Source organism: Cherax quadricarinatus, chromosome 56 (genome assembly GCF_038502225.1).
Source record: "Cherax quadricarinatus isolate ZL_2023a chromosome 56, ASM3850222v1, whole genome shotgun sequence".
Lineage (NCBI taxonomy): Eukaryota > Metazoa > Arthropoda > Malacostraca > Decapoda > Parastacidae > Cherax > Cherax quadricarinatus.
In genome coordinates this window covers 22,477,153-22,487,581 of record NC_091347.1, presented here as the reverse complement: position 1 = coordinate 22,487,581, position 10,429 = coordinate 22,477,153, and the positions used below count along the sequence as shown (strand labels likewise).

General features: G+C 40.9%; 1 protein-coding gene across 1 annotated transcript; it reads right to left on the bottom strand.

Moving 5' to 3' along the window:
• Positions 1-4,437: 4,437 nt before the first annotated feature.
• LOC128700774 (uncharacterized) lies at positions 4,438-6,240 on the bottom strand. The gene is made up of 4 exons (XM_053794212.2): positions 6,085-6,240; positions 5,571-5,697; positions 5,289-5,353; positions 4,438-4,998 (listed from the first exon to the last, which is right to left on the bottom strand). Exons 1-4 carry the CDS (start codon positions 6,085-6,087, stop codon positions 4,903-4,905), a joined length of 291 nt encoding a protein of 96 aa, XP_053650187.1. The 5' UTR covers positions 6,088-6,240; the 3' UTR covers positions 4,438-4,902.
• Between the last annotated feature and the right edge of the window lie 4,189 nt (positions 6,241-10,429).

Here is a 10,429-nt window from a genome sequence, read left to right as displayed (position 1 = left end):
CCTCATCCAAGCGACTAAAAATCTTCAACGCCAATAGCTTGAGAATACGTTTTGTGCGGCTTCGAATTTTCAGAGCTGGTGCAGCTTACCTAGTAGAAGAACCGAAATAATTTTGGGCTGTATAGATGCTATTTTTCCATTTTTATTGAAGAAATTGCTGTATTAGTTTCCATGTGATAACTCGTGAAAGCCTCTTCTAATTAGCCTTAAACATTCAATGTTGATGGTTAACCTTTAACCTGAATTGTGATTGAAGGCTGAGTTTATGGAATATAGGAATACCTGAATTGTGATAATTGTTGGGCTTAGGGTATATATGAATACCTGAATTGTGATATGATTAGATTTTAGATTTTGTCACTGACGTGGCTAGTTTATTGTACACCCCATATCCATCCTGTGGACGGTACCGCAAGAGCATATGGATACACAAAAGACCTAGGAACTAGGTCTCATAAGGTTAACAGCTGTACATATGGATTTATATCTGCACATCTACAATACACTTATCTGTTACAAGCAAATTTAGGAAATTTGCTTAGCATATCTGGTATCTTATTTTCATTAATAAGGTATCTTGACATGTCCCATAGGTTATTATACGGTCTATCTCTGTATTCCTCAATAAGTGGACAATTAAGCACATAGTGTTCAGGACAGTGACCATATGCCTGATCACATAATTTGAATTGTGATAGAGATTATTGGGCTTGGGATATTGGAATACCTTTCTCGGATCATTAAGGTAGAGGAGGCTGGGCTTTTGCGGTACGAGGATACCTTTCTTGGATCATTGAGGCAGAACGGCTATCGGTATGGGATATGGAGACGCGTATTCAGTTAGCACAGGGACCGAAATATATCTAGCGTTTTTTATATTCTTGGGAAGCGCTAAACTTGTAGGGGTCATACAACACCTAGGATTTGGGAGGTAATTTTGATAGAAGAAAGAGGAGGGTAGATCCAGTTACTTTTAGTAATAAATCTTCAGCAGCATGATGGTACATCAGGGGCGAGAGTGAGGGATACATGGAGAGGTAATTCAAGGTGAACCCTGAGACAAACACACAAGCTCCCGTCACCGGGATTTACGTGTGATTTTTCAAAGATTAGAAATTATGTTGACACGTGTTTTGTCACCTGTGTGTACTCACCTCACCTAATTTTTTATTATTATCACACTGGCCGATTCCCACCAAGGCAGGGTGGCCCGAAAAAGAAAAACTTTCACCATCATTCACTCCATCACTGTCTTGCCAGAAGGGTGCTTTACACTGGCAAGACAGTGATGGAGTTTACGTGTGATTTTTCAAAGATTAGAAATTATGTTGACACGTGTTTTGTCACCTGTGTGTACTCACCTCACCTAATTGTACTCACCCAATAGTGGTTGCAGGGGTCGATTTATAGCTCCTGGCCCCGCATTTTCACTGGTCGCTACTAGGTCACTCTCCTTGCTCCATGATCTTTAGCATACCTCTTCTTAAAGCTATGTATGGATCCTGCTTCCACTACATATACGTGCGTGCGTGCGCGCGCGCATGTGTGTGTTTGTCTGCGTGTGCGTGCGTGTGTGTATGTGTGTGTGTGTATGTGTGTGTGTGTGTGTGTGTGTGTGTGTGTGTGTGTGTGTGTGTGTGTGTGTGTGTGTGTGTGTGTGTGTGTGTGTGTGTGTGTTTGTGTGTTCACCTTGCTTTAACTGTAGATTTGAACTCCAGCACTTGGGCCTAATCTTATGTCATGTCATGTGGAGTATCGTACTTACTCCCTGCCCTTGGTATCATCAGATCTCAGTGATGTGTATCAGGCGGCGCTCGCCGAGGATTGGCAGACACAGCTGAAGTTTTCCTAGTCTCTTGTGTTTTTTTCTGTTTTGTCATGGCTGGTTGAGTGTGGGGGAGCGTTTTTTTTTTTTACCGACTTGTGTGTGTGTGAGGGTCAAGTCTCAGCTTCTGACTCCACGTCTTAAGCAACACTCGACACCCCTCATTAGTTCCTGGCCACGTGGGTCCTATCATATACACTTTGTAGTTTGCTTCCATCACTTCCTCATCCAACTGAGTTCACCCATTTCCAACTCTGAGACTGAGGAAACATTTCCTAACATCCCAGCTGCTCATGAATGTTCTTTAGTTTCAATACATACCCCTACCTTTCCTCGCCTCTGACCCTCGCTCGCATTTCACTCTGACACTTTGTCATGTCAAATTCTCCAAACATTTTGAATTTCGTAATTATACCTCCTTAGTTTTTCTCTCATTTCATTCAGCCTTTCAGTGTTGTTCATTCCCCTCTAGCTCTAGGACTAGTTTCGGCGTAAACGCTTGATCCCTCTCCAGTTTTTGAAAAAGTCTGGTCAGGTGTGAGCTGCATCCTGGTGCTACGCTATGATAGAACTGATATTTGTTGTGTAGAATTCTAAAGAATTCATACGAAGTACTTCCGAGGCTTCCCGGCCTCGCATGCCCTGCCAGTGTTATGCTGTTTTTGGGCATGATCAAACTAAATGCAAATTATGTGATCCGGCATAAGGTCACTGTCTTGAGCACTATGTGCTTAATTGTCCACTTATTGAGGAATACAGAGATAGACAGTATAATAACCTATGGGACATGTCAAGATATCTTATTAATGAAAAGAAGATACCAGATATACTAAGCAAATTTCCTAAATTTGCTTGTAACAGATAAGTGAACTGTAGATATAAAGTCATATGTACACCTGTTAACCCTTTTGGGGCCTAGTTCCTAGGTCTTTTGTGTATCGATATGCTCTTGGGCTACCGTCCACAGGATGGATATGGGGTACACAATAGCCACTTCAGTGGCAAAATCTAATCTGTGGCGAATGGTCATTATTACATTAGCTTTCAGATTTTTCCCGTTGCATGTTATTGTAGGTTCTCACCTCCAAGGCTGTGATCAATCACTGGTCTGCTCTCTCCCTCCCCAGTTTATATTTACCTTGAACCAATTTAATTGAAATCCAGTAGGCACTTACTTGACCACCTTCCCTGGCTCTTCATTTCTTCCGGTATCCAGCTTCCATCCTATTCAGAGTGTGTTTCTCTGCCTTGATGCCGACTGACGGTACTTAGAAATTAATCCCAACTAAAATGTCATTTGGAGGCAGAGATACAAATGCGGTGTAATAAGATTCTTTAATGACAACGCTTCGCCCATGCAGTGTAAGAACACTGCATCTGTGTCTATTTCCATCATGTCATTATTTTATACCATTTCTCTGCATTAAAAGTCATGGACGAGTATCATTAACAGTGACAGTCTTAGTTCTGATCCTTGGGGAATTCCACTCATTACACTTGCCCAGCCAGCAACGTCGGCCATTACTATTGTTATGAAGGACTGTATTCATATATTTTTAGTGATGTAGTGAAGACTGCGAGAAATTAATGCAAGCAAGGAGACTTATGTGTGAAATGAGGCGAGCTGAGAGAAGGGTTTGTTGCTTAGAGGCTCTTGATCTAAGGAACCGGGGCTATCCTTCCCTTCTTTGGATCAAATGTGATAATTTTTCATTCCCCAGGCACTCTGCCATCCCTACAGATTTAGCTTTTTCCCTGTGAATGTACTACTACTACTACTTGTATTACTACTGCTAATAATAATAATTTAATAACTACTGTAGTTGTTTTGGTTGCTACGTGCACCTAGAAAAGTATCCTCGTATCCTATAAGCCTAGCCCCCCCCCCCCTCTACTTTTATGGTGATTTACCACATTTTGTTCTGGACTTTATTGACTTGAGACTGACACCAGTCACCTTTGTCTGTTATTACATTTATTGGATTTATATTAGGTTAAAATTTTGCCTGTATACGACAATCCAACCTAACTGAACTTTACCCAACCTACCTAACCAGGCCTAATCTAAATAATATAAATCGAAAAAATTGCTTAAAATCGTTTGAGAAATCAGTGCTTGGTTTAGGAGGACGAGCGGCGGCTTGATGTATATTGGGTAAATTATTTTGAGTGTTTCTTTCCTTAGAATCATGAATGCCTGAGTGTCGCTCTTATAGTTGCAAGTTTAGAATATGTTGTCGACGTTTTTCAATTTATATTGGTTTCTAGTGCTAGAATAGAAGTGATCTTAATGTTTAAGTAACTCAGAGTTGTTCCTCATCCACATAATGCTCCTTGTCTGTTCTCTGTCTCTTCTCATATTTTAATTATTTTGTGTTTATCAGGGTTGAATTCCAACAGACTTTTTTTACTGTCATTCCTGTAGCCTGTAGTTTTATTTTTTGCAGTTTTTGTCAGCTTTTCATCCTCGTCAAACAATGATTTGTATGATTCTAGGGCTCAGGAAATGTCGTGAATGTAGGTTAGGAAAAACATAGGTCAGAGTGCTGACCCCTGAAGTATCGAGAAACTTTAAGATTTAACAATATAAGGAGATCAACATAAACTAGACCACTATTTTTTTTGTATTATTGCTAATAATTCCGCAGAAAACCTTAAACGTTCTACATTCAATAGTAATGTGCATATACAGTAACAATAACAACAGTAAAACAGTGATTGAATGAACCAGCACACACACACACACACACACACACACACACACACACACACACACACACACACACACACACACACACACACACACACACACACACACACACACACACACACACACACACACACACACACACACACACTACTCACACTACTCACACTCAACATACACGTTCTAATTGAGCACCAAGCACTCAAAATATATTTTCAATAGTGATACATCGTATAATGCCATTTCATTTTTAGGGGAGAAGTTTATTTGGGGAGAAGGGGAATGAATTCAAAGCAAGTCTTGTTTTGTAGGCTGAGATTTCACACTCTTGTTGGTCATCTGAGGTGTTGTTGATACCGCTGGTGGTGTATCAGTAGAGTATCGGTGGCTTACAAGTCTTATACCTGAGGCAAACATCCTGGCAACATTTATTTATCTTGCCGCACTCATAATCCTTCTGACATCTCTGCAAAACAAAAGAAAAAATGCATTAACACCACGGAAGCATTCTTTTACATCATACTGTAATGTGTTCCACGCCAGAACTAGTGAAGTCTGTACAGAGGGATGACAGTCATAGTCTATAAAAAAAATCCTGGATAGCGAAACAGCAAATTATTACAAATAACGTCCCCACAACCTTGCCTCTTCCACATGTAAATTCCTAGGGTATGGAGATAACTTACTACCAAGATATTATCAACATCACAGTATGTGTTACAGTGCTTGATAACACTTCCTGGAGACAAGACTTACCGGTGGACTGGGGAACTTGCTGAAGGGACACACGCTGCGGACAGGAGGACAGACACCAGGGTTGGCTGTAGAAAATACAAAAATATATGTTATATAAATGTGAAACACCAAACCACTTCAGGTGAAGCGAGGTAGAGGCTCGAGACACACTATAATAGACAACACACTTACTTTCATTCTGCCCAGAAAGATATAAACATTTGCTGCTTTTTCATTCACTTTAATACCTTTATTTGTTAATTTAATGCCAATATTAGAAGTTGAAATGGGGTTCCAACTTACGGTCACAGCAGATGAAGAAGCCGTGACCTTTGACAGGGTCAGGACAGAAGTTCAGACAGTCTTGTTTGGGGAAGGTTGACCCCAAGATGACGGCCACACAAGCAGCCAGCACCAACACACGCAGACCCTGAAACAAACCAGTTACTTGATAGATTTATTATGAATTCCCACACACCTATTCTGTGGGGGGTAGTCACCCCATATCCAACCTATGTGGGGGCAGTCACCCCATACCCTTTCTTTTATTGGGATGTAGTCAGAAGACATACAGAAACACATAATGAACTGGCCCCCAACATTATGTTACCTAAGAAAGTTACAGTTGTTCTGAATTATTATTCAAAATATTGGACTGTAAGCGGAGGGAGAGACATTTAAGAAAGTCTTTCGTTTTTTTAACCCAACAATCTGGACTGACACTACTAAAACAAAATGTTTCTTCTCTGCAGACGAAAAGCAAAAAGACATATCTTTGCCGTGTAGGCTAAGACAAGGAAACAGGAACTCGGCTCACCATGTTTGAGAATTTGTTGGATTGCAGCGGTGTTGCCTAGCGGAGAGCCTGAACGATTCTGGTGTGGCCAGCTTTGTCCAGCTCTCCTCTATATACTCCGTCCCTCCGAGTCTTCGTATGTGTGTGCGTGTGTAAGCTCACACCCGCCCTCATCTCTCTTGATACTGATGACAGTTTTTTTGCTAGATGTGAAAGTTTCTCTGGGTCATGCTGATGTGTGTACGGGCATTGTTTTACACAGTGGCCATTTTCCATCAAGGAAAAAAGTGATCTTCAAAAGCAAGATGACGTATATATATACATATATATATATATATATATATATATATATATATATATATATATATATATATATATATATATATATATATATATATATATATATATATATATATATATATATATATATATGGAGAGAGAGAGAGAGATGTTATGTAGGTTCGACGGAAAGTATGGGAAGCACCATCAGCCGCCCTGCCTCTCTCTGCTCTCTATCTCAGACAAACCCACCAGTGCCTAGCGGGTGAGCGGCATTCAAAAACATGCTATGGTCAGCAGCAACATGAATAACAATCAGTGATTCACATAGACGGTTGGTAGTGAACCATCTACTGGTAACTGGTTACTGGTAACTGGTACTATGAGAGAGAGAGAAAGTGAGAGAGAGATAGATAGATAGATAGAGATAGATAGATAGATAGAGAGAGAGAGGGAGAGAGATTGAGAGAGAGAGAGAGAGAGAGAGAGAGAGAGAGAGAAATAAATGTTTCCAGAGAGAGAATTATAACTCACCGAATCATAACATCTTTACCCAACCTTCAGAGTAACAGGCAATGTATGTCTCTCTAAAACTCAAATCCATATATAACCAGTTCATTTGAGTTCCTTCCTAGATATTAACGGCAGCATATCATGTGCTCACATATGCCATCTGGAGTTTAACGCCAGTATCTTGAAACTCCTTCATACCCTCCTACCAACATTTCCTGGAACGTTTCCTGCAGATTTCCATCCATCCCAGATTTATACGCCTTGGTTAACCCATCTTGCTTCGCTTGTAACCTTATATAAACAAGTAGTTCATTATCACTTTAACTTGTTAAACTGTCAAAATTTTGCTGCTCCGTTCTTGAACCCATTATGTGCCTTTGTAATCTGTTGTCTACCTCCCACAAGATGGATATGGGGAGCATAATAAACATAAACATATTGTTTCACCTGATCACACCATCTCAACAAACTTCCCTGTTTATCTCTTACCACCACATTTTTAAAAGGGTGGACCGATAAGCCAGCGGAATGCTTCGCTCAGATGACCAAACGCTCCAACTGCGGGTCATCATATCACTAAGAACCGCATTAGGAAACACTTGTGCTGTTTCATGACAAACTTTACCTAACCACCACATCATCTGCTAAATTTCTTTACTCATTCTCTGTATAATATTCACAGTGGTATCGGGAACTTTCAAAGGAATCTTTAAACATTCATAATTTAATGTGGTTTTCAACAAATGCTGGATCTTTAAACTTGTAGGACAATGTTTATTTGTGTTCAGTGCTTATGTTCGTAGATTTAATTGTTTGTTGAATATATCATTGTTTTTAAATGTGTGTGTGTGTGTGTGTGTGTGTGTGTGTGTGTGTGTGTGTGTGTGTGTGTGCGTGTGTGTGTGTGTGGGTGTGTGTGTGTTCGTTCTGTCTTTCACTGCTATAATCGCTGAGTGACTTACACGGTCAGAGTGCTCTAAAAATACCATAGCTACCATACGAGTACTACTAATAATACAAGTGACTAATTTAGTTTAATATGTTTATTATGCAGCCCATACCCATCCTGTGGGCGGTAGTCAAAAGATTACAGAGGTACATAATGGGTCCAGGAACTGGACCCCAAAGTTTTGATAGCTGAGCAAGTTACAGAGGTAATGAACTCATAATTTACAAAGGTAATGAACTCCAGGTAGGTCTAGTCACAATTATGACAAGTTACAAAGGTATTTACAGATTACAGAGGTACGTAATGGGTCCAGGGACTGGGCTCCAAAGTTTGATAGCTGAACTAGGTACAAAGGTAATGAACTCACAAGTTACAAAGGTAATGAATCCTGTAAGAATGGTTACTTACGTTTATACATGGGTACAATCATGAACAAATACAAGTGACTAGCAGCCTTAATTATCATCATGTAGTCAATAGGTTTTTAACCTAATAAACCTACCTCCGAAGAACTTCTAAATGAATAATAACCACACTGTGCGACTGTGGTTATTATTCATAGTTACTTCATAGGCATCCCCAGAGTGTGTGAGGCTATATTTTGTTGGTCCACACAGTAGTTGTTTGTTGGTCCGCACAGTAGTTGTTTGTTGGTCCACACAGTAGTTGTTTGTTGGTCCACACAGTAGTTGTTTGTTGGTCCACACAGTAGTTGTTTGTTGGTCCACACAGTAGTTGTTTGTTGGTCCACACAGTAGTTGTTTGTTGGTCCACACAGTAGTTGTTTGTTGGTCCACACAGTAGTTGTTTGTTGGTCCACACAGTAGTTGTTTTGTTGGTCCACACAGTAGTTTGTTTGTTGGTCCACACAGTAGTTGTTTGTTGGTCCACACAGTAGTTGTTTGTTGGTCCACACAGTAGTTGTTTGTTGGTCCACACAGTAGTTGTTTGTTGGTCCACATAGTAGTTGTTTGTTGGTCCGCACAGTAGTTGTTTGTTGGTCCGCACAGTAGTTGTTTGTTGGTCCGCACAGTAGTTGTTTGTTGGTCCACATAGTTGTTTGTTGGTCCGCACAGTAGTTGTTTGTTGGTCCACACAGTGGTTGTTTATTGGTCCACACAGTAGTCGTTTGTTGGTCCACACAGTAGTTGTTTTGTTCGTCCACACAGTAGTTGTTTGTTGGTCCACACAGTAGTTGTTTTGTTGGTCCACACAGTAGTTGTTTGTTGGTCCACACAGTAGTTGTTTGTTGGTCCACACAGTAGTTGTTTGTTGGTCCACAGAGTAGTTGTTTGTTGGTCCACACAGTAGTTGTTTGTTGGTCCACACAGTAGTTGTTTGTTGGTCCACACAGTAGTTGTTTGTTGGTCCACACAGTAGTTGTTTGTTGGTCCACACAGTAGTTGTTTGTTGGTCCACACAGTAGTTGTTTGTTGGTCCACACAGTAGTTGTTTGTTGGTCCACACAGTAGTTGTTTGTTGGTCCACACAGTAGTTGTTTGTTGGTCCACATAGTAGTTGTTTGTTGGTCCGCACAGTAGTTGTTTGTTGGTCCGCACAGTAGTTGTTTGTTGGTCCGCACAGTAGTTGTTTGTTGGTCCACATAGTTGTTTGTTGGTCCGCACAGTAGTTGTTTGTTGGTCCACACAGTGGTTGTTTATTGGTCCACACAGTAGTCGTTTGTTGGTCCACACAGTAGTTGTTTGTTCGTCCACACAGTAGTTGTTTGTTGGTCCACACAGTAGTTGTTTGTTGGTCCACACAGTAGTTGTTTGTTGGTCCACACAGTAGTTGTTTGTTGGTCCACACAGTAGTTGTTTGTTGGTCCACACAGTAGTTGTTTGTTGGTCCACACAGTAGTTGTTTGTTGGTCCACACAGTAGTTGTTTGTTGGTCCACACAGTAGTTGTTTGTTGGTCCACACAGTAGTTGTTTGTTGGTCCACACAGTAGTTGTTTGTTGGTCCACACAGTAGTTGTTTGTTGGTCCACATAGTAGTTGTTTGTTGGTCCGCACAGTAGTTGTTTGTTGGTCCGCACAGTAGTTGTTTGTTGGTCCGCACAGTAGTTGTTTGTTGGTCCACATAGTTGTTTGTTGGTCCGCACAGTAGTTGTTTGTTGGTCCACACAGTGGTTGTTTATTGGTCCACACAGTAGTCGTTTGTTGGTCCACACAGTAGTTGTTTGTTCGTCCACACAGTAGTTGTTTGTTGGTCCACACAGTAGTTGTTTGTTGGTCCACACAGTAGTTGTTTGTTGGTCCACACAGTAGTTGTTTGTTGGTCCACACAGTAGTTGTTTGTTGGTCCACACAGTAGTTGTTTGTTGGTCCGCACAGTAGTTGTTTGTTGGTCCGCACAGTAGTTGTTTGTTGGTCCGCACAGTAGTTGTTTGTTGGTCCGCACAGTAGTTGTTTGTTGGTCCACATAGTTGTTTGTTGGTCCGCACAGTAGTTGTTTGTTGGTCCACACAGTGGTTGTTTGTTGGTCCACACAGTAGTCGTTTGTTGGTCCACACAGTAGTTGTTTGTTCGTCCACACAGTAGTTGTTTGTTGGTCCACACAGTAGTTGTTTGTTGGTCCACACAGTAGTTGTTTGTTGGTCCGCACAGTAGTTGTTTGTTGGT